Source organism: Schistocerca americana, chromosome 1 (genome assembly GCF_021461395.2).
Source record: "Schistocerca americana isolate TAMUIC-IGC-003095 chromosome 1, iqSchAmer2.1, whole genome shotgun sequence".
Classification (NCBI taxonomy): Eukaryota; Metazoa; Arthropoda; class Insecta; order Orthoptera; family Acrididae; genus Schistocerca; species Schistocerca americana.
Genome location: NC_060119.1, coordinates 414,944,668 through 414,970,143, shown reverse-complemented (window position 1 = coordinate 414,970,143; position 25,476 = coordinate 414,944,668). Strand labels below are relative to the sequence as shown.

The 25,476-nt window shown below is 42.9% G+C and overlaps 1 protein-coding gene across 1 annotated transcript in view; it reads right to left on the bottom strand.

Annotated features, from left to right (window-relative positions):
• LOC124623197 (RNA-splicing ligase RtcB homolog) overlaps nucleotides 1–25,476 on the bottom strand; it is a 67,059-nt gene that overhangs the window by 21,096 nt on the left and 20,487 nt on the right. Inside the window, exons 6-7 of the mRNA XM_047149011.1 lie at nucleotides 18,339–18,514; nucleotides 17,958–18,092 (exon numbers count right to left, since the gene is read on the bottom strand). Coding sequence (XP_047004967.1) covers nucleotides 17,958–18,092; nucleotides 18,339–18,514 — 311 coding nt within the window. The remainder of the gene's footprint in view (nucleotides 1–17,957; nucleotides 18,093–18,338; nucleotides 18,515–25,476) is intronic.

Here is a 25,476-nt window from a genome sequence, read left to right as displayed (position 1 = left end):
AGAGTAAAATTCAGGAGCTTATATTCGAGAGGACAAACCATTTTCGTGAAGGAAACTGAGGACAGACAAAACCATGCAACAGTTGTCTGCTAACACATGAGACAAGGAATTTTGGAGGGCACATTTAGTGCGAAGGGCCAAAAGGAAGAGGTGGTATAGCAAAATATTTATCATCATGAATGGATTCCCGCAACTAAAAAGGAGGGGGGAGGGGGGTCATTACTGAGTAAAAACCCACAGATCAATCTAGTATGGCCAATATGTAGACAGCAGAGGATGGTAGATTCTCAATGGGAGAGGCAGAGGGAAGAACGCCACATGGCGAGAGTCCCATTCATGTTGCCAAGTTTGTTAATGAGAAAGGGACGTGCGGGGGAGGGGGGTGGGAGGCAGCCTCCAAAGAGCCATGATTGAGCAAAAAGGTGTTTGATTTAAACTGCAAATCCACCCCCAGAGGGGTCACTGAGAATGGGGGTAAGAGCCACCCCCAGCCAGATGAACAGCAAGTTCACTACCTGGGATATCTATGTGGCCAAGAACTGTCAGGAATTTGACCGAAGAAGCAGCATCTCCAATATCAGCAAGACTGTCATGGATAACAGAGACCAAGAGATGGTGGGAAAACAAACAAGTGATAGCCTGAAGGCCACTGACCGAGTCTGTACAAAACAAAACTTAGGGAGGACCATTTAATTAAGTAGACGGACTGACAGATGGCCATGAATTCCGCAGTACACACCCAATACATGACAGACGAGAGATGGTGTTCCATGCCAACAGAAGATGTAAAGGCATATATACCAGATGATTGGCAGATTTAGAGCCATCAGTGTGAAAAAAAATGGCATCTTGAAACTCTCATAAGAGCGTTCGGAACAAACAACTGAACACCATTGGAGCAAAGGAGGCTTTTGTAGCCCCGTATGAGATCCAGCTGAATCCGTGGCTGAGGAACTAACTAGGGGATGATGGTTGGGTGAGAATGGGGGTAAGAGGACAAGGAGGAGAGATTGAAGTCATGACAGAAGCATGGCAAAGCACTACCAGTAAACCCATCCGATGGCGGGTAGCAATCAGGCAGCCCGAAGCTGTGAAAAGAATAGAGTAGAGTAGGAGGGGGTGAGGAGGGGAAGAGTGGATAGTGATGACATAGGAAACAAGGAGATCGCATAACAAAATCAAACCAGAAGGCTACCAACAGGGCTAGTACGAAAGTCACTGGTGACTGACCAGATATCATGATAATGAATCATGATCCAAGAGAAGCAGCATCGAAGAGCATCTGATCTATGAACTCTACAAACAAAGTTCAGACAGGACAGAACTAATGCCTGGTAATGGTGGAGAAGGGTCAAATTATCCACACTCCCAGAGATGTGGACAAGGAAACAGCTAACCTTCTGATGATGGATTTGAAGCAACCAACTAGGTTTGTTGTCAAAAAGAAGACCCAAAAAATGGAACTGACAGACCATGGCCACGTGTTGGGCATCGAGGTAGAGCTCCTAATCAGGGTTGATGGTAGTATGGCGGCAGAATCACAGAACTGAAAACCATGTGAGAGTTTCCACATGAAGCACACCGGATGGCACTCCTGAGCCGTCGTTCTGCAGAGGCCACCGAATGGGAGGTAGCCAAAATACAGAAATCATCCAAACATAGAGCAGGGGTGACCAATGGCCTGGCAGAGGCCCAAGTCTATTAATAACAATCAGAAAAGTAGGGCAATAAGAACGGAGCCCTGTGGAACAACATTCGCCTCGGTCCGCGGAGAGCTCAGAACAGTGTCATATCGGTCTCTTAAATAGTGAATAAAAATAAAGAGGGGCCCCATGAAGACCCCACTCATGGAGTGGAAAGAGGACTTGATGGTGCCAAGCTGTGCCTTACACCTTACAAAGCTCAAAGAAAATTGTGACAAGATGGTGGCAGCAACAAAAGGCCTGCCAAACTGCAGTTTTCAATTGAAGCAGACGATGTTTCTGAGACAGTCTCTCATGAAACCCACTCTGGTAAGTGGATAAAAGTTCCCGAGATTCAAGAACCCAATTGAGCTGACGAGCCACCATATATTCCACTAACTTGCAGAGGTCCACTGGTCAGGCTAATGGACCAGTAACTATAGAGGGATGACAGATCCTTGGTGTGCTTAAGGACTAGAACCACAATACTGCCTCTCCATTGAGATGAGAAAATGCCTTTGAGCCAAATACTGTAAAAAACCTGGAGGAGATATTGGCACTGTCGAGGATTGAGGTGTTGAAGCAATTGTCTATGGATGGCATCAGGGAAAGGAGCTGATTTGTGGGGAGAAGAGAGGGCCAGAAGAAGCTCCCGTTCAGTAAAAGATTCACTGCCAGATTCCACCTGACAAAAGCAGTAAAATGTAAATGGGAAGCTTCACCCCGCTGTTTCCGTAGGAGGCAGCTAGCTGGATAGGATGCTGACACTGATGCCATTGCAAACTGATAAATCTATACAAAGGCCCACTGGAAAAGCAAGGCATAGAATGGAAGACCACCACTGACAACTGTGGAAGATGCAGAGTGTAGCCCACACCCATAATGAAGGAACAGAAGAACTTTGAGAGGAGACAAAGCATTTCTAACATAAGTGTTTGCTCTGTTTGATTAAGTAACAGGTTTTGACATGAAGATGCTGCAAGGTGATAGCGGCAGAGGACAGGTGCCCCTTAAGACGTCGCAAGCTGCAATGATGATCACAGATAGCAGTAGCAATGGCCATGTTCCACCAAGCCACCAATGAACTGACACACAACACAGATCATCTTATCAGTCAGATCACGGATGACTTCATCAACAACTTAAAGAAGATTGAAACACGACCTGGGAGGTATATAGAGGCCAATCAGCACAATAAAAAACCCAGCAGATAAACATGGTCAGCGGGAGATGGGAAGGAAATGAGGGAATCAGCAGGACGTGGTCACTAGCACCAGCTAAGGAAGAAAGATGAGGCGGCAAAGAGAACAAAAGATCAATAGAAGAAAAATTGCTGTATGTGGAACTATACTGAGTTGGGGAACCATCATTAAGAAGGCGCAGGATGTGGTCCACAAGGAATCTGTCAATCAAGAGCCCCAACTAGATATTGAAGTACTGCCCCACAAAGAGCAATGGGAATTAAAGTCTCCAAGGAGGAGAAGGGAGGAGGGAGTTGTTTAAAGAGGGCAGGACGTGTAGGTGGCCTGCCTGGAGGGATAAGGAGATTGCAAACCATGACAGCACAGTCCAAGTGGACCTTAAGGACAACTGCTTCCAATGGAGTTTGAAGTGGGTTTGATGTACTAAAAATATCTGTATGGACCAATATGCAGATGCCATCAGAATCCCTCAACAGGCTGACCCAATTACAACAAAGCATGGAACACGAAGGGTTGGTGAGTGAGCATTCCTCGAGAACACAAACTGCTGAGTAAAAGGCAATAAGGGACTCCAACTCTGGGAGATGAAGGTAATATCCACTACAGTTCCATTGCATACCGTATTTACTCGAATCTAAGCCGCACTCGAATCTAAGCCGCCCCTGAAAAATGAGACTCGAAATCAAGGGAAAAAAAATTTCCCGAATTCACCTGAAATTTGAGACTTGAAATTCAAGGGGAGAGAGAAGTTTTAGGCCGCACCTCCAAATCGAAACAAAGTTGGTCAATTGTAATATGAGACAAAATTTAGGTCGAATGAATGACAATACAGCTACAGTACTTTGGTTCGAGTCTTAAGCTTAGCAGTTAAACTTCAGCAGGTAGCAATTGCTATGCGTCAGGCACTCCATCCGTATTTATACAGGTACCCTTCCTTTTCCACGTGCTTCGTCTGGTTTGAATTGATTGCTTATTTTTCTTTGATCTAATAAGTGCCATTCTCTTTGTTATAGGTGTTTACGCCACTCTAAGCTGAAAATGTATTACTGTACTGTGTCATGCATTGTTTGTCGCATTCTGGTAATGTGTGTTCACGACCTGTCGCCGCTCGCGGCATGGCTTGCTTTGGTGTGCGCTGCCGCCGCTTACAATTAAAAAAACAAGAGAGAGGAATCGTCTCATTAGCGAAACAATGGCAAGAGACTGCTACTTCTTGTTACTTACACTGCTGCTTTCTTCGATAACCATCAACAAGAACCAAATAATAGACTGCGTATGATAGAAGATGTTCTGAACGAGAGTTTAGCGAAAATTTTTCTCCGTTTGAAAATCTTTGCAGGCGCCTCTTTAGTACATTACATTCTGCACAGAAATTAGTCATCTTAGATTTAAAAATCTAGTCAATTGCAGTGCTTCATTTCTGACTGTATCACTATTAGGCATAAGAATAATACGAATATAAACATGACATGATATGTATATTCTTCCGCGGTTGCTGTTGTCTAACTCTAGTTTCGTAGTTTATTAGACAGACAGGATTTAAATGAGGTAGCAGCAAACACGAAAGAATACATGGCAAAATGTTTATATTCGTATTATTCTTATGGTGAAGAGAATACTGCGTGTGATTCATGATTCATAAAAGTTCCTATTTGTAATCATCTCTTCTCACAGGTAGGAAAAAATTCACAACATAGAGTTGGCCGTATTGACAAACATCCCAAACAGTCTTGCCAGTCAGATTTTCATAGTACACTGAAATGCTGCTACATTCGAAGATGAACAATACGGAATTTGTATTTACTTCCTTGGATAATGTATGAAAATGCAGTGGTTGAAACTCAGCGGAGGAAAAAGCTCGTCTTCCACCTTTTTTTTAAATTTATTTACTGACGCAGAGGTTTTGGCGCCAGTATTTATCTTTGTGCCTGCAAAGCATGCCTGTGTAGCGCTACATGTATTCGAAGGCAGAAGTTAGTTGTGGCGGCACCTACCAACATTTTTCAGAACTTCCGCCTACTTTGCACTCGATTCTAAGCCGCAGGTGGTTTTTTGGATTACAAAAACTGGAAAAAAGTGCGGCTTAGATTCGAGTAAATACGGTAATCATGGAGTGGGTATGCAAATGAGAGGAAAACAGGCTACAGCCAAACACACCACCAGGTCACCGTCCGTCACCAACGACAATGGGGTGACATCTATAAATAAGATGTCAGGCTTGGGTTGTGAGGGGCAAATGGCACCTCCGGGGCACCAGATAGGAGGGAGGTATTGTCCTGAGACTTGCATTCCTTCTTCCTCTCATTCATAGGTTGAGGAAGCAGATCACAAAGTAAGAGCAGGACACTGCACGATCCGGAATGAAAAAAGAGCGGACGACCTTGGGGCACGCAGACTGTGTGACACCAGGGGTAGGGGTCCCAGAAGGAAGCCCAATCACCAGCAGACACCAAAGAAGCAGAGCACTTCTTCAGCTGGGGGGGGGGGGGGGGGGGGGGTGCAGCATTCAAATGGGAGAGTATGAGAACCACAGGCGAGGTGGAGAGGAGAGGGGGACAGGACTGGGGAAAGGTCATAACAGAGGCAAAAGTAGAAGCCATCAGCAGATGGCTAAGTCTGTCAAATTTGTGACAAGCCTAAGAAATGATCCAGAGACTTATACTCTTCAATCTCTTTTTCTTTCTTATATGCTGGGTAATCTGGTGAGCTTGGTGAGTTACAGTCTCGACAATTTACACACATGGTTGGTGAAACATTGGAGCTCTCCTCATGGACTGAGTTTTCACAGCCACCACATATCTGGAAAATGTGCCCGAAACACAAGCACTGAAGGCACCTCATGAATGGCAGGATGTATGGCTTCACATCACACCAGAGACACACAACCTTGACCACCTCTGTTAGATAATCTCCCTCAAACACCACAATAAAGGCAATGGTATCAGTGCGGTTGTCCTTACGACCCCTCTGCACACGCTGAACAAAATGAGCACCCAGTCTTTCCAGATTGGTCTGGAGTTCCTCATTAGCTTGAAGGATGATGTCCCTATGAGAAATGACTCCCTGGATCGTTTTCAAGGACTGGTGAGGTGTAATGGATACCGGGGCATTGCCAAGTTGTTGACCAGCAGGAGGAGCTGCAGACAGAGGCAGATGATGTTTTGATCAATAGGGAACTCAACCAATTCTTACATACAGACTCCACTTCGCCAAACTTTTGTTTGATATTATCCGCAAAAAATAATATGGCAGTGAACATATGCCCATCTGTCCTAGTACAAACCAGATAGTGGGGAAAGTGATTCACCTCAAACTGGCGAGCCTGGTCCTCCTCCCAGGGTGTATCCAGGAAAGGATAGGAGACACAGTCATACGAAGCAGCATTCAATGATCCATTATCACTTTAAGAGATGGCCTTAGGAGAACACTCAATTGATACATTTCATATGCAAAACCTCTGCTCTGATGCTACCTACTCTGATCTGGGGTTCTCGCCACGGGTGCCACCCAGCCATAACAAAGGGCTGTCTGGTAAGGTGGCCTTTGGCAGGAGTTCCAATGCTCCAGAGTAAAAGCAACCACTCTTAGGCAAATGTTGAGAGGCAACAGCTCAGGTATGACAAGTGTGATCACTTTACTGTCAGGAGGCTGAATCAGATGGGTATATAACGTGCTGGTGACCTATTGAGGCAGACAGTGCTATGGCAGGGAAGGAAGACAGAAGGAAGGTGGGAGAGGAGTGTACGTCGCAGACGTTTGGGAGGTAGTTTGCCAAATGGCTCACACTATGAAGAGAAAATTTAGCAGTGGAGGTCAAACCCCAAAAGAGGGGCAAGAACATCAAAACAGAAGGATGAAAAGAAAAGGCAAGGGGAACAAATGTGCAAGGAATATAGGAAACATGATACATAGCCAGGCTGACATAAGTAAGAACACTGAGGCAGGGGAAGGAGTGGGGAAACAGAGGGAAACACAGTCCAGGAAGGAAGAATGGGCTGCAACAGGTTGGTTGGTTGGTTGGTTTAAAGGCAGGAGAAGGGACCAAACTATGTCATCAGTCCCTTGTTGCTAATAAAACAATGCCACAAGTGTGAGAATAAAATGGGCGAAACATACAACACAAAATGGAAACAAAGGAAAAGCCACAAGAATGAAGGGAAGACAATGAACACTAAAAGGAACAAAAAAGGATGAGAAAACAGAAGGATGCTAGAAACAGAAGAGAGTAAAACATGAAAGCAGATCACAGTGGCTGGTCAACCAAGAGAATAAAAAGGTAAAGGCAGCCACTCTGCAACACATTAAAACCTCCACCCTAAAAGCACTAGGGTGGAGGACACAGGGGGACTAAGGACATGCGCTAAAACCTACATAGAAGTGTAAGACCCACTCTCATGGATAAAACATAAAACTGAAGCTGCTGTGGAGGCATTGTTGCCCAACACAGAAGGCAGGGTGCTGGGAAAGTTAAAAGTCTGCCGCAGAGCGGCTAGAAGTGAACAGTCCAACAAGAGGTGGACGACTGTCATTTGGGAGCCAGAGTGACACTGAGGTGGGTCCTTGCAACGGAGTAGGTAACCATGCGTTAGCCACGTGTGGCCAGTGCAGAGCCGGCAGAGGACAACTGATTCCCTGTGGCAAAAGGCCTGCATGGAAGACTTCCACTAATTCATAGTCTCAATGACATACAGTTTGTTGTCCGTGCTGTTATGCCATTCCATCTCCCAAAGCCTGCGGTGTAAGACAGAACCCAGGTCAGCTTCGGAGGTGCCTATCTCCAGAAGCGGTTTCCGCATTGCCTGTTTGGCCAGCCTGTCAGCAAGTTCGTTGCCAGGGATTCCGATGTGTACTATGGTCCACACACACCCCACAGAACGGCGGGAATATACCAGGGCATAGATGGACTCCTGAATTGACACTACCAGAGGGTGGCAAGGGTATCACTGGTCGATAGCTTGTAGGCTGCTCATTGAGTCAGTACACGGGAGAGAAAACTTGCGAGAGCATGAGCAGATTTACTCAAGACCACAAGATATGGCCGCCAGCTTTGCAGTGAAAACACTGCAGCGAACTGGCAAGGAGTGCTGCTCAATATTTCCTCCATGAACATATGCAAAGGCTACGTGACGATCAGCCATTGAGCTGTCAGTGTAAACCACTTCGACTGATGACCTCAGATGTTAAGTCCCATAGTGCTCAGAGCCATTTGTAAACCACTTCACAGCCCCAGAACAAGTCAAGAATCAAGAGGAAGTGACAGCGGAGAGCGGCGGGGTTAACGGAGTCCTTAGGGCCATGCAAAAGGTCCACACGAAGCTGCGGCCGAGGCGTACACCATGGAGGCATACGTGAATGGACCACAAGTAGAGGTGGTAAAGGGAAGGACTCCAGTTCGGAGAGAAGGGACCGCACGCGAATCTTAATCGTTAGCCCCAATCTGGGATGCAGACGCGGGAGATGGACTGCGGTGGGCAGGAAAAGGAGACAGTAATTCGGATGCTCAGGGGAATGAGTGTGTGCTGCGTAACTGGCGAGCAGTTGCACACATCTGATCTGCAGTGAGGGACACCAGCCTCCACCAGTACGCTGGTCACCGGATTCATCCTAAAAGCTCCTGTCGCTAATCAAACCCCCACAGTGGTGCATAGGGTTGAGTAAATGCAATGCTGAAGGCACTGCCCAACCACAAACCACACTCCCACAGTCAATTCGGATTGGACAAGGGCTCTGTGGAGCTGCAGCAGCCTACAGCGATCTGCACCCCAACTGGTGTTGCTCAGGCAATGGAGGGCATTGAGGTGCTGCCAGCACTTCTGCTTAAGCTGACAAAGATAAGGGAGCCAAGTCAATCATGCTTCAAAAACCAGTCCTCGGAATTGATATGTCTCCACTACAGTGAGTGGATCGTTGTTAAGGTAAAGTGCGGGTTCCGGACGAACGGTACGATGCCGACAGAAGTGCATGACATGACTTTGCAGCTGAGAACTAGAAAGCCATGGGCTAGAGCCCATGACTGCGCTTTGTGGATGGCTCCCTGGAGGCACCGCTCAGTAACAAAGGTACTGTGAAAGTTGTCTGCATACAGAGAAGGTGAGATGGAGGGCCTGACAGCTGCTGCTAGACTTAATGGCCACTAAAAATAGAGAGACACTCAATACAGAGCCCTGCGGGACTCCAATCTCCTGCATATGAATAGAACTATGGGAGTCACCAACTTTGACACGGAAGTACAGAGCGACAGGAAGTTTTGGATAAAAATCTGGAGTGGTCCCCGGAGACCCCACTCATACAATGTGGCAAGGATAAGATGTTGCCAAGTCGTGTCATATGCTTTAAGTAAGTCAAAAAAGATAGCAATCAGGTGTTGCCATCTGGAAAAGGCTGTTTGGATGGCAGACTCCATGGACACAAGATTATCAGGGGTAGAGCGACACTGGTGGAAGCCGCCCTGACGTGGAGCCAGCAAGCCACGTGACTCCAGGACGCAATCCAACCGCCGACATACCATACGTTCCAGTAGCTTACAAAGAATGCTGGTCAGGCTGATGGGCCGATAGCTATCCACATTAAGTGGGTTTTTACTGGGTCTGAGCACCGGAATGATGGTGCTCTCCTGCCATTGTGATGGAAAGACGCCATTGCACCAGAGCCGGTTGAAGATGATGAAAATATGTAGTTTGTAGTCAGATGAAGAGATGTTGAATCATCTGGCTGTGGATGCAATCAGGCCCAGGAACTGTGTCTGGGCAATATGCAAGGGCACTGAGGAACTCCCACTCTGTAAATGGGCCATTATAGGATTCATTGCAGTGTGTAGTGAATGAGAGGACGTTCCCTTCCAGCCGCCGTCTGAGTGTGTGAAAGGCTGGGGGGTAATTCTCTGACGCAAAGGCTTGAGCCAAGTGCTCGGCAATCGCATTTGCGTTGGTACGTAACTCGCCATTTATGGTAACACTGGGGACAGCTGTTGGGACCTGGTACCCGAAAAGACGTTTGATCTTTGCGCAGACTTGGAAAGGTGATGTGTGGCACCCAATGGTGGAGACTTATCTCTCCCAACACTCCTTCCGTTGTATGAAAAGGTAGCAAAAACGGGCACGGAACTGTTTAAAGGCTATGAGGTGCTCCAGGGAAGGGTACTGCTTATGCCGCTGTAGAGCTTGCCGACGCTCCTTAATTGCTTCAGCGACTTCCGGCGACCACCAAGGGACTGCCTTGCGTCTCGGGCACCCTAACGAGTGAGGGATCGCACTTTCTGCTGCAGAAACAATTTTACTAGTCACCTGGTCAACCATCACATCAATGTTACTGTGTGGGGGAGATTCAGCAGCGACAGCAGAGGTGAAAGTTCCCCAGTCCGCCTTGTTTAAAGCCCATCTGGGTAGACGCTCATGTGCCTGACGCCAGGGCAGTGAAAGGAAGATGGGAAAGTGGTCACTACCACACAGGTCGTCATGTGCTCTCCAGTGGATAGATGGGAGAAGTCCTGAGCTGCAAATTGATAAATCAATGGCTGAGTAACTACCATGAGCCACACTGAAATGTATGGCAGCCCCAGGATTTAAGAGGCTGAGGTTGAATTGCAACAGTAAAGTTTCGACATCTCTGCCTCGGCCAGTAAGCATGGTACCACCCCACAAGGGATTATGGGCATTAAAATCTCCCAGAAGCAGGAAAGATTTAGGGAATTGATCAGTCAGTGCAGTTAATACATTCAGGGGTACTGCACCATCTGGACAGTTATTTCTTGCGTCATCCTTATTCTGACAGCCACAGCTTGAGGGGTTTGAAGGGGCACATGTTCACTACAAACCGAGCTTAGGACATCAACACAAACTCCACCTGACACTTTATTATAATCGCTTCGGTACCTGTAATATCCCTTATAGCCACGGAGGGCAGGGGTCCGCATTGCTGGTAACCAGGTTTCCTGGAGAGCAATGCAGAAAGCATGTAAAATGCTTAACAGTTGCCACAGCTCAGCCAGGCGGTGGAAAAAACTACCGCAATTCCACTGGAGGATGACATCATGAGACAGGGATAGCATGGAACATTCAATGAGGCAGTTTACACCTCAGTCACCTGCTGCCACCAATTTATTGCCTGAGCAGTCTGTATCCATTGTTTCTTAGAGTCTGGCAAGATCTTGGTCCTCAGCGGACACCAAAATCTTCACCCCATTTTCAGCTGCAGAGCCTGTAGGTAGTGTGGTGTGGGTGCCACCGCAATTTCCTTGGTCTTAGGGGTTTTCTTTTTTGGATTTCTCTCACTGCTCCTTGGGTTTCCCTGGCTGGAAGGACTTCACCGTTGGGCTCTTCAGCCACTGGCAGGTATCGTCCTTCCCCCTAGAAGAAACCTGGGAAGGGAGTGACCCAAGGAACCCCTTCCTAGCAAGAGAAGGCGAAGAAGACTTACACTTCTCCGGCTTAGAAGTGGGGACGGACCTCCCCGATGGGGGGAGGGGAGGGGGGGGGGGGGGGTTGCTCCCGAAGTAGGTGGTGCAGGAGCAACAGGGAGGCAAATGCCCCACACCATCAATGGGGCAGGTGTAGTCTACCGGTTCTGAGAGGTGACCTGGGTTGGCGGAGCTGATGGTGCCAGAACTATTGTAGCGGCGGTGTAAGAGGGTGTCATACGCACAGGATGCAAGCGTTCAAATTTCCTCTTAGTCTCAGTGTAGGTCAGTCGGTCCAGTGTCTTTTACTCCACGATTTTCCTTCATTTCTGGAGAATCCTGCAGTCAGGCGAGCAAGGCGAATGATGCTCTCCGCAGTTGACACAGATGGGAGGCGGGGCACATGGAGTATTGGGATGTCACGGGCGTCCGCAACCTCAGCATGTGACGCTGGAAGTACAGTGGGAAGACATACGGCCGAACTTCCATCATTTAAAGCACTGCATCAGGGGAGGGATATAGGGCTTTACATCACACTGGTAGACCATCACCTTGATCTTCTCGGGCAATGTGTCACCCTCAAAGGCCAAGACGAAGATACCGGTGACAACCTGCTTATCTTTCGGACCCTGGTGGACATGCTGGACAAACGTACACCTCGTCACTCTAAATTGGCGTGCAGCTCATCGTCGGACTGCAAAAGAAGGTTGTGGTATCGATAGCTACGATGCCACGGCATAGGTGCAAGTTCTTAGGTTGGCATTACGACACCGACGACAGCGCCCCCTAGCCAGTGCTGTGCAGCTGTACGAGCGCAGCTCCATATTCAGCCCAGTTGACTCCAAGGAGACAACCAAGCAATACTGTTCCTATTTCATAGTGGGTGAGCCACTACAGATTTTATCTTTGTAACTTCTAGACGCTGTTAGATTTGACAGATGAACGACTCTGCAACGATGTGCTCATCTGTACACAAAGTTAAGTAAAAGAGTCATAACCTAATTGCAGTGTTCTACCTCACCTGCTCCTCCTAGCTTCCTACATTCGGCCTACCCTTCAGTTTTCAAGAGCAGACCCACGTGCCGCCTTCCAGGTGGGATACAAAAAAGGTCTCTGAAATATGATACCCTGGACCATATTTAATCTCTTATGGGGAGTGATGGTTACAGAAACATCCCCCAGCTTGTCACAATTGAGTAACTCCCGGGACTGGGCAGACGACGCTGTTCTGATCAAGACTGACCCAGATCTCATTTTGGACAAGCCCTCCAACTCCCTGAACTTGTCCTCTCAGGATTCATCATCATGAAAGATTCCCCATCAGCTCTCTAACATACAAGGTATCATGACGAATAAGATCTGCTGCCAACCTTAGCCTGACATTCCTTCCATGGTGTGACCAGGGAGCAGAACCATTTGGAGTCATACTTCTGTGGGTTGAATTGAGCTCGTTTTCACTTTGAGACTGCTGGTGTTTCACCACCAGCAAGATATGATGGACTACGCTTCAATGCATGCCATCCGCCCCGATGCCACCCACTCCCAGGGGCCCTCTCCACAGGCGCCACCCAGCCGCAGTAACGGCCACCTGGCAGGATGGCCATTGCCGGGAGTCCTGATGCACCAGGGGGATGGGCATCTACCCCTTAGCATACGTGGGGAGTCAACGGCGCAGGCATCGGCAGAGCAATCCCTGTGTGGTCAGGGGGTTACAACCAACAGGGTACATGGCAGCCCCACCACAACGGACTGGCTACCATGCTGGATATCAGGTGCAAAGACGTCCATGGTCATTGTCGATGGAGAGATACACACTTCATAGTGCATAATGGAAAATGCGCCCAGGAAGGTGTCCCCGCTCAAAAGATGGAGAATGGGCAGAACTGCAATGCGACGACGAGAAAGTGGGCTAAAGATCTCAATAGCTCGGGCCTATTCTAGCCCCCAGACCCGCAAGGGGTGTAAGGGGGTGGGGGTTCAATCTTATTCATTCTGTACACTGAGCAAAAAACCTAAGAAACTTTGGGTAGGAATTAACATACAGGGAGAAGAAATAAAAATTTTTAGGTTTTCCAATTACATTTTAATTCTCTCAGAGATGGCACAGGATTTGGCAGAGCAGTTGAACGGAATGGACAGTGTCTTGTAAAGGAGGATATAAGATGATTGTCACCAAAAGCAAAATGATAATGGAATTTAGATTAATTAAATCAGGTGGCGCTGAAGGAATTAGATTAGGAAACGAGACTAAGCAGCAGACGAGTTTTGCTACATTAACACCAAACTTACTGATACATGAGCACCAAAATAACTGATGATGGCCATAGTAGAAAGGATATGAAATGTAGACTGGCAATTGCAAGGAAAGTGTTCCTGTAGAAGAGAAATTTGTTAACACTGAATATTGATTTAAGTGTTACGAAGTCCTTTCTGGAAGTATTTGTATGTAGTGTAGCCACAATCAAAGTGGAACATGGACAGTTATCAGTTTAGATGAGCCCTAGAAGCTTTTGAAATGTGAAGCTGAAGAAGAATGATGAAGATTAGATGGGTAGATCATGTAACTAATGAGGTGGTACTTAACAGAAGTGAGGGGAAAAGAAATTTGTGGTGCAACATGACCAGAAGAAGGGGTAGGTCGAAGAGTTGCCCTCTGGGGCCGACTAACTTTTTGCGTGGTGCTATTTTGCTCAAAGTAGAATTCATGCCCTACCGTATTGTGTAACTAACTAGGGGTAATACCACAAAGCAAAAAGAAGGGGGTAAGAACAAATTATGTTGACTGTACAGAAGTCAACTGTTTGTTGCTAAGATTTTGTGAAAGTGGGGCACCTGTAATGGAAACTTTGTGTGAAGTTGTAAAGTGACCCATTTCTTAAGTTGTGTACCAATATTTCAGTCCTTTGAGTCCTTACCAAGCAGACATGGCAGTATACGCAGATTGGTTCAAGAGGTGCACTGCTAAGATCTAACATGTCAGTACAGATCATATGGAAGTACACCAGAGATGTTAAGGGAACAAATTGAAATCTTTGGAAGAAAATGTTCTTGTCAGACACTGTGTGATAAATTAGAAAAGTAGAATTTCAGAGAAACTTCTGCTTTCTCAATTTTACATTCCACTTAAGGACCATGAAAGTGAAATTCTAATGATCTGAGCACTTTTTATATCCCATTTTTCTTTATAGAGCCACCTGAACAATGATTACTTTAACCTGTCAAAGTTTGAGTATTAGTGCCATTTTTTTCTGTTAGTACTTATAATAGCAAAAGGTTTCTAGTTGCTAATAGTATTAACTGACAGGTAATAAATACACTATACTGGCAGCAAAGGATCCAATTCACTTTCCTGGGATAAACCTCACACTAAATCCACATGTTTCTAGTACACAACATCCAAGATAACAAGTGACCTCTGTACCAAGAAATCCTTAAACCCACCACAAATTTTGTTTGACACCCTTGGATTGGAACTGACACGAACACTTGACGAACATCAAGAAATACTGCATCCGCAAAGGACATGATCCATGGCTTTCAAGATGTGATGGGAGAAGAGTGAAAGTCAGGTTCTCCTTAGGATACAGAGACATTTCTAATACAACTTTATTTACTTGCAAATTCACATTCATTGTCATTAGAGCAGCAAACACTGCCATTACATGAAACCAGTTTTCGAAATAAGCATCTCCTTCATAGAAGCACAGATTTTTTAATGTGTATGTTATTGACAGGAATGAGTCATTTCGTATTTTGCATATCTCTAAAAAGTTTTCTGCTGAATTTGTCCAATCAGTGTAAGTAACATTAATACTAATCAGTTTGATTTTATTCCAAGCAGTACAAAGTCTTTGTACCTATTATGTTCCTAGTCTCCCAAATAACCATCAGTACCCAAAGTTTTCTATTTCAAGTATCTGTTGGCATTCCGGTTGCATTCCGGCACTCATAACACCACTTTCTACACAGTCCCCTTATGCAATTATCCAAACCTGTTATACAATATCCTTATGCAATTATCCAAACCTGTTATATGATAAAAGTAATGTAAACCTACTACAGTTTTAATTTTGACTATGTTCCTTGCCAGTGGCCTTTAACCCTTGAGCAGCTGCACCATCTTCCATAAAAAGTGGGCACATGGCATATTAGGTACTCGTGTGTAGAATAGCTGTCTTTATGTTATGAAGGTGAACATGTGTGGTAGGACTCACAGTTTAATCTCCGATTAATTAAGCAATAGTAAAATAAACTTTCATTAGATTAGTTAAAGCACTGTTTAATTAAATAATGAAATAAGCTTTCATTATATCACTTTGTTGTCATGTACAAGTGTCACCTCATGCTAACGATCCACCTGAATCATTGAACAGCGCAGTTGCAACACATCCCAGACAACCGCTTATTTCATTACTAACTACCTCTTAGACAACTGCCTTGTTGTGGTATTGTGCAGCAAACTCCAAATCTGGGGCACTTTTTTGCATGGATTGTAAATTTTTCTCACTTAGCTCACTGTATTTTATATTACTTATGCTCACTTGGACATATGACAACACAGCTTATCACTGCGTTAGCTGAAGCAATAAAGAAGGAACAGATACTTGGTTGCAGTTGTAAAACACCAATGTACTAGTACAAGACAATGTTATCTGTTCAAATGGCTCTGAGCACTATGGGACTCAACTTCTGAGGAAATCAGTCCCCTAGAACTTAGAACTACTTAAACCTAACTAACCTAAGGACATCACACACATCCTTGCCCGAAGCAGGATTCGAACCTGCGACCGTAGCAGTCGCGTGGTTCCAGACTGTAGCGCCTAGAACCACTCGGCCACCTCGAATGTTATCTGTGGTTGGCGCACTTTATACGTTAGCGCGCCCACTTGAGGATTAACAGTTTTAAATATTTCAGTCACAAATGAATGTACGCACCAATCATTTTCTATGCCAACTTGAAACTTACGTTTGGATGCCAGCATTGTTGCAATATATACATTATGACACACCATAATTAATTTTAACTACAGTATGCATATCAACTAGTGACTATCGCTAATATATCCCAACTACTTTTGTTGCGGAGTATACAACATGCAACAAATGGTATTACCTGATAATCCTCTCAATGTTAATCACTGAAAAAGTTTATACCAAAGTAACTACATGGAATTAACTGCCTTTCGCACAGAATTCATACCACTGTGAGGTATATAATGAAAAAAACCACAACAAGAAGATAAGAGAAAAGGAGGGGAAACTTTGCTGTTATCTGCAAGTGATAGCTAAGAAAGTTTACTCTCGATTAAAAAAAAAGGGTACAGTCATCAAATAATATAATTCAACATAACTCTACTCACCAACTTTTAGCGGGAGAACACACATAGAAAAGAAAGGTTTTACATATGCAAGCTTTCAGAGCCAATGGCTCCTGGCAGAAGGGTTGAAGGGGAAGGAGGAACGTCGATTCCAAAGAACTGGAGAGGTTTACGAAACGTGTTGGGGATCAGATAAGTCACCCAGAACCACAGGTTAGGGGAGACTTACCAGATGGGGTGAGCAGAAAAGACTCATCCTGCCCAGTAAGTCTTCTCTGACCCAGTGTTTTGTGTACTTTTCCACATTCTGCCTCTTTTCCTATACCTCTCTAGTCCTCTTCCTTCACCCCACTTCTATCCCCTTCAACCCTTCTGCTAGAAAGAGCCACTGGCCCCTAAGGTTTGCATAAGTAAAACCCACCACCACTTTGTGAGTAGTTTTTTATCTATCTAATTACATTATATTGTCAGTAATCAAATAATGGATCACTGAAATTCTGGAATAAATGTACCTATAGATAAGCTCCAAGGTCAATAAATCTCAGTACAAAGATGTTCAGGAATATTTGGTAAATTTAGTACATTTCCAAGAATCCTCACACTCATCAAAATAATCTACAATAGGTATTAATGGTAACATTTAAATCCTTAAATGTGACTGGCACTTTGTTTAATCATTCTGTTTATAGGTAAGAGTAGACTAAATAATAATCTACACACAATCCCATTCGATGGAGCTTTGCATTTTTAATACACTGCATGTTGCTAAATGTTCTGAACTGAAACTCACCACAACCTCTAAAATAGCTCTAATTTTACTTGTCAGGAATCACTTTTTGGTAAGTAATCTGCTTTTTCCTCATTTAAATCAAAGAACTTTAAACAGGCATCAACCAAACCTTTGTACAGAAAGTCCAAACTCATCTTTCAGAATGCAATTCTCATACCCGAGAACTCTTCTACTGGAGAATCCTCCTTTCCACAAGAATTATTTAGTACCCTCAAACTTAAATGAAGTTTTTCTCAGTAATTCTGAATTTAGTGCCTGCACCTTACAATTCTGATAGTAAAACAAATCAGAAGTAAGACTAACACAAAATATGTCTTGCACTATTTACTGGAAATACTTAAAGAATTTGTCACGGTGGTGTAACTGTTATTGAACCAACATTCTTTGAATCACACTGTAAAAACTTCAATGCACTTATGAAGCATCATGATTTACGAAAGAAATGCAACCGAAACAAAGGAAGAATGAATTCTTATGGAGTAAATTAACATACAATTAACTACAATGCACATATTTACAATTTTAATCACTTAAAATTGTACACTGTCAGTCAATAGCTATTATTCTTACCTTCCTGTGTACCAGCAGTGTCTTCTGTTTACCATCAATATAATGTTCCTCAACTTTAGCAATGTTGTGGGAAACATCATAAATTACATGCATATCTAGGTCATCAGGTGTCATCCGGAATTGTTTAGCAAAAGCCTGGAATAAAAGTGCCACACACAAATTGTTTGATAAGTTTAGCTTCTTGTTTGTTACCAGGGTCACTACCACAATAATCCACTAAGACATGCACAGACAAAATATCAGTTATTTTTCAAATGATTCCATGATGGCTGTTTTGGTTCAACTTCTGATTTATATTATTTTCACTTTCCTCAGACCAATGTTTATATTCCAATTAGAATTTTTCATCAACTTAATCTCTACAATAATTTAATAAATTACCTGCCGACTGAGAAATGTCATTGAGCTCCTGTTGACCCACGCAAAATTTGCAGCTGCAGCCATAGCTTTGAGGTAATCCTGACCCTCTGGGGACATAATATGTGCACACGCTAGCTGTCTGTCATTGGTCTCAATGTTATCACGTTTCATAGCTCTTTCCATGGCAACCAATGCATCTACAAATAGATAGCAAAAACATGGATTTCACATGTTATGGTACACACTGAATAACCTTGCATAATAACTGTTATTGTGATTACTCACTATAATCCCATGTCTCTAGTGCTTGAACTTTGAAGAGGAGATGGTATAATGGAAATAGAGAGTCTTGGCATTAATGTAACAGCTGCCACAACCTAAACAGAATCCATTTTTGGCAGAAATACTAGGAAAACTTGGCAACAATTATCCACCACAAAGATGTGTGAAATATTGTGAAAAGCAATTATGATGCTATTACAGGGACATTATCACCAACTATAATGACATATAGAAAGCTATGAGAGTATTTGTATATGCCGACACCTACACTGGAATCTCGTTAGTATGTCCCTCATTACTCCATTTTTCCACATAGTTTTTATCCATTTTTGTTATCTGAGAGTCACAACTGCATTAAACACATGTTAAACCAACTTGTTTATGCACTCTCCCTCCCTGCTTAGAGCATTCAAATTTGATGGTATTGGTACTGTTTGGTTGCTGCAACTTTTGCTGCTGAGAGTTGCAAGAGTGGTGGGAGGAGGACATTCATGGGCACATGATGCAGAAATAGGCAGGAAGACACTGCTATTCAGTGCTGGCAATTTTGCGAGTCACACGGATCATTTGCTATGGTAGAAATTATGGCGGAAGTAATGCCTACAGATTGGTAGTAGCTCCAACAACTTCAATAGCAGTCAAGCAAACTGAATAACTTAATTCAAACACTTGACTTCTTTGTTCATTTTAGCATTTGACTGACTCCGCTTGTAATTTTTTCATTTTCTTAGTCTGATTTTTTTGTGTTTTAAACAGTTTATCCATTTGTCATTGATAAAAAGACAGTGGGATAGCTTACAAATGAAGAAAGTGGAACACTATTCAGGGAGTGCACAAAAATTCATACATTAAGCTTGTTAATACTGCACAAAACATGAATATTCCTCCATCACTATTAAATACAGAAGTGAGCGAATGAAAAATAACTGAAGCAACATGTGTGGAAACAGAAAAAGTCACATGAAAACGAGAATGTGATGGTCAGTTTCCAGAACTGGAAAAGATGCTACTTAGTGGATGAAACAAGCTCATGTTTTGAACACTTCAACTGACAGTACCATGGTTCATGCAACAGCAATACATTTGACACAAAATATGGAATGTGTGGATTTCAAGGTATTCAACGGTTAGATGGGTAGGTTGAAAAACAGACAATGCAAATGTGTTCAAGGTGGTGCAGCAATTGTGAACTGACTTGTTCAGTCATGGAAAAATACTCTTCCATCAATCACAGAAAATTGTTTTTAATGCAGATGAAACAGGCTTATTTTTTTCACTTTCTGCCTGAACAACCCAAGGTCATAGGAGAAAAATACCATGGCAGAACATTTCATAAAGAGAGGTTAACTGTTCTATTATGTTGCAACTAAAGTGGAACAATAAGGTTGGTGCTGCTAGTAATTGGAGGGCGAAGAGAACCCGATGATTCAAAAATGTGTGGACATTTCCACGTCAATATATGAGGGGTGTACAATAAGTACTGCATCACTTTTTCTCAGCCAATTTTGTCTGACAAAAATGTGGAGTTTGTTGTGGGATAAATAATCCTGCTTCAACTCCAATAAGTTTCACGAAGTTCCAACAGGTAGCGGCATTTATGTAACCTTCAAAATGGCGTCTCTAACATAGGTGCATTACAAGCTGTCATCAAGTCTTCTGGTGGAAAACTAGAGCATCACAGCTATTCATAGCCACCTGCGTAATGTCATGGTGAGTCACTGGGTGAGATGTCTCCTCATTGGAATAAGGTCTAAACCTATCCAATCTCTCACGTGCTGGCTGGCCTTACACAGCTGTGACTCCTGCAATGGTGGAACATGTGGACACACTCACTTGAGGTGATCAACAGATCACAAACACCTCGATACTCAATTGGACATCTGTTAGTAGTGCAGTCACTCGTCTACCGGTTAAGAAAGTAAAGGTGTGTACCCACAGGTCCCTCGCCATCTAATAGAAGACCATAAAGAGTAACACAGGACAATCTATGTGAAATTGCTTATGTGTTACGAGGCAGATCACGACAATTTTTGTTGAATGTCATCATAGGCAATGAAACATGGGTTCATCGCTTTGAACTGGAAACAAAACAGCAATCTGTGGAGCAGCACCACACCACCTCTCCCCTGAGAAAAAGTTCAAAGCTGCACCTTCAGCAGGTGAAGTTACGGTGACAGGCTTCTGGGACTCTGAAGGGTTATTCCGTTTGATGTCCACCCTGACAGCACAACAATCAACTCCGAAGTGTACTGTGTTACCCTCATGAAACTGAAGAAATGACTTCAGCGTGTCCATTACCACAAAAATGCAAACAGACTTCTCCAGGGCAATGCAAGGCCTGTACACCTGAGCGAAGCTCACAAAAATTCAATGGACTGTTCTTCTTCATCCAACCTACAGCCCATATCTCAATTTCTGCCTTCCATCTGTTTGGCCCAATGAAAGAACACGAAAGATGGGGAGATTATTGATGCAGGAAGACATTAGCTCCATTGTCTACCACTGCAGTGACACTATGCAAGCACACAGGCACTCCCTGTAAGGTGATATAAGGCTGCCACACTAAACAGAGATTATGTCAAAAAAGGGTTCTGTAGACGAAAGAGTGGGGAATAATATGCATTGAAATCCTCAATAAAACCAACCCGCTTTCATAAAGGAAAAATGTTGCATTACTTATAGAATGCCCCTTACACCCGATGCAAGTGCATCGGTACAGTGAATGCAAAATTCTACGTTCACTAGATGCGCTGTTAGCTGGGGAAGCGTGGAGAGAGTGACAGTGATGGGGATTTGCTCAGAACACTGTAGGGGAAATGCCAAGTGGTGGAGGGGAAGTGCCATTCTGATCTGAAGCCTATGCTCACATTTTTGGTAGATATTAGGCGGGGCCCCTCCACACCCACATTTGCACGGTGACCATTCAAAAATATTTGTCACATCATCTTTGGTTCGTACCTAGAAGGAATTCTGCCGAAAATTCTGTGATTTATTTTCCCCTGGTTTGTTAACCATATGTAACTATCACAGAAGAGTGACGGTGCGGAATTTTAAGTAAAGCCTACATATTTATCTTGTTGCCACGTCAAAATTTGATTCTTTTGCCAAAACTCAAAGAGTTTACACAGTCTCACTTCACTAACATGTCGTGCAGACACAACTGCGAGAGAAATCTGAAACAGTGGTTTATTGAGGAACTGAGGAAAAGTAAGGTCAGCATCTTAAGAGAAAGCACATCCTTGGTACAAAATAAATGTCATGACTTCACTTATGTTGTTCCAAAACCGATAGCATTTCATTTCATCAGCTATCGATGGTCCTTAAAAATTACATTCCTTCACCAGAAAAGTCAGTAGTTAGTGGAATACCATGGAAGACAATGAAGTTTTGCATAATAAACATATGACGAAATACTCTCCTCTTTGTGTACTATCATTTGGCAAAATCTCATTTTGATATCTCAAACCATACACAAAATATGAGGATTGTTGTGGGTATTTCACTTTGGCTTTATCACTGGTGCAATGCTATTGCAAATAAGACCTACGTCAGATCAATTTTCTCAAGACTGGTGACAGAGCGCCAACCAAGTCTAAAGAAATATTAAATATGTTCACTAAATTTCATACACGGCAACATATTATGTAATATGCACCAGATGCAAAATCATAGCAACCTGTATTTTTCCATTGCAAACTTTTTCAAATTTCGCGCAGCATATTAGTTCCACATAAATATCACAATAACTACGACCATTAACAAAATTATGGGTACATCATAATGAACCTGATGAAGAAAACTACAAATCAAGTGAGAATGAAATTTTTTACCAAATAGTTTCTGTTAAATCGTTTGAGAAACATTGCAGGGCTTACACATTGTCATTGCAAACTGGCCGCAAAGTGACAAACACTTGTTGGCCTCCTCTTCCGAACAAACTAATGAACAAGCCCAGCTCTTTGTACGAAAACTGGTCACTGCTCATTGGCCACTGTGCCCTGTGCAACCTATAACTCCTATTTTTGAAGGATTCTCACATGCCTGTGATGCAAGAGTGGGCATTAGAAATACGAAAATCATGTCATTTATTGACCAGTGTGTAGCTTGACTTGCAACAGAGCAATAAAAACTCTTAGGTAAAGCTAAATAACGACAACTTACGAACTTCACTGTATATGTGAAAATATTTTTGTCTTTTCATTCATGGTGTAATGTGATAGTGATAAGAGTACACTAAGTGTTTCACCCATATTGTGGTAGGTGGAAGTAGTTGACAGCTCTCAGTGTAATGTTCGATCTGGAACACCTTGTTCTCTTCGAAAAGCTATATTATCTCTGACTTTTGAACTTTACCATATTAGTGAATATACTTGCTTACGTCCTCACCCTATTCCATCTCTACTGGCATCTGTATTAGCATTACATTATGCAGACACATTTAACTGCAAGTAACACCATGGGGCCAATGCTAGTTCAGCAATATTGTCTTAAAATAATACTACTCAAATGAAGCTGGAAAGGGATGGAAGTTACTTTTTTATTGGGCATTAGCAAAGTTATTAAAACATGCTAAATATTGAGGGATTATACTCATGAAGAATAAGCAAAATGTTTATCCAAAATCACTGTAGCGCACCCTTCAATTACTCATTTGTTAGTTACAAGCATTTTTATCTCTGACTATCTGGATTTATTTTTTTTATGTCTCTGCAGATTGCTGGTGAAGTGTGATAAATGAAAATGTACTGAAAGATTAAAACTGATCTATCTGATATTACACTGTTACTGAAGCCTGAATGGCAAAACCGCGCATACCTTGCATTATGTTGGACAAATGAAACAATAAACCCATTTTCACATGTATCGCGAAGTTCGTAAGTCACAGAACAAACAGCTTTCTCTAAGAATATTTATTGCTCCATAGTTCACAGATTTTTGCTCACTACACTCAGCCACTGCCACATACTGCAACCGAACTCCCTTACTAATAGGATGAGGCCATGGCAGTGGGCAGTCATGAAGCAAGGCCTGTCCATTACCAACACACACAAGGGTTTTATATATAGATACAGAATGGACTGTAACAGTCTAGCACGACTCTGCTTAATGTTCAGAATTAAAAGTTAAATAATAGACAGTGAATTTTATTAAAAATCAGCCCATAGAAAAAGGAAAACTAAGAACAGCTGTAGAAGCATCAACTAGATACAGGAATTTTTGTCCTGACAGTGATTTTAAGGGGTTCAAAAACTCCAATTCTAGTGTTAACATTTGCCTCCTTTGCTGAGCGGTCAGCAAAGCGTGGATTCAAGCCCCTACAAAAGAATGCCAAGTCTAAGGTGCACTGCAAATGGTCCCATTTTCTGGTAGTACTCAAATCTGACATCTTTTATTATGTTCTACAGTTGTTTAGTACTTTCTGTGGAAGCTAATATCCAAAGTACTGATAACTAAGATATGAGCTTGAGTCAGAAAACTGCAAATAAGCAGTCTTCTTTGTTTTTTAGGCAGCTCTACAACATTCATCCCTACAAAGATATTTTTATCAACAATGAAACTGAATATTAATCCAATAAAAAAATAGTTCTCAATTTTTGCAGCCCTAATAATCAGAAGTAATCACATTTGGAAAGTTAATTTTTTTGGTTTCTGTCTCATCAAATTTCTTCTCAAACAATCCCATCAGTGACATCTGACCAGCAGCAGTTTTCCTCATGGCATTCTACAGCAAATTAATGAAACCTGTAAAAAATTCAAGTACACATAAGCTCAGAATCTTGAAAGAGACCTCTTCTAGCTATGGCCACCAACAGTTTTAGAAATTTAAAGAAACACTCACCAGGCTCGTGAACTTGTGGTCAAGTAAACTACCCCTGGTTCCTGTTGCCCAGGTATTGAACATTGCCCCTATGGCAACGGGGATGCACCATGGACCATAGCAATAGACTTCTACAACTTCTGATCTGCACACTAATGTTCCACATAACTGCAAATTATACTGACACCAAGTACATTTTACCTTAAACCAGAATTAAACTGGTGCATCAATAGCATTACACAGCAAAAAGACATACTAATAGTTCTCTATAATTTGAATCCATCAGAAAAAAATTCAGGAAGACCTCTGAAGTTTTTCAAAAATTACAAAATGTGACTAAGTACACATAAAACCTGAAGACTGTTAATACAAATTGTGCAGCAGATGTTAATTTTACTACCATAATCTCCATCATAATACACAGTTAAACTGTGAAAGCATTTTCATAGTGCCTTTCCCAGAAACTACTAAACAACTGCAGAAGATAAGAAAAGATGTCAAATTTAAGTACCGCCAGAAAATGGGCCCATTTTCAACACACCTCTACCCTGTCATTCTTTTTTTAAGCCTTATATTCTTTCATTGCAAAACAAAATATAGGTTTTTAGGTGGATTAGAGCATTGTCTTTCTAACAAGAACATTTTAAAAACACTTTAAAGATGTTTGTGTAAAAGTGGGCCAAAAAAGCGATTTTTAGCACGTTAGAAAAATTGTTAACTTAGGCCTCAATTTGTAAGTCACTGGAAAGCAGCAGGAGACTAAAATTTTATATTTTAAGATCTTGTATTAGTAAGCTGATGTGTGATAAGTTTCATGTTAATCCTGTCATTACTTTCAGAGATATAAAAAGCTTAATTTCACATTTTTTCAAGCATCTATTTTTCCAGTCAACTTTGCTTCAAATTATGCAGAGGAAAAGCTTTTTTTTACTGTTTTGCTTAAGCAAGCATAAAAAGTTTTAACAAGATAACCTAGTTTTGTTCTTTTTCAAGATTATACTGCCGGAGATATCAGCTCTAGAATTTGCCGAAAACTCACAGGAGCCCTGACAATAGTTG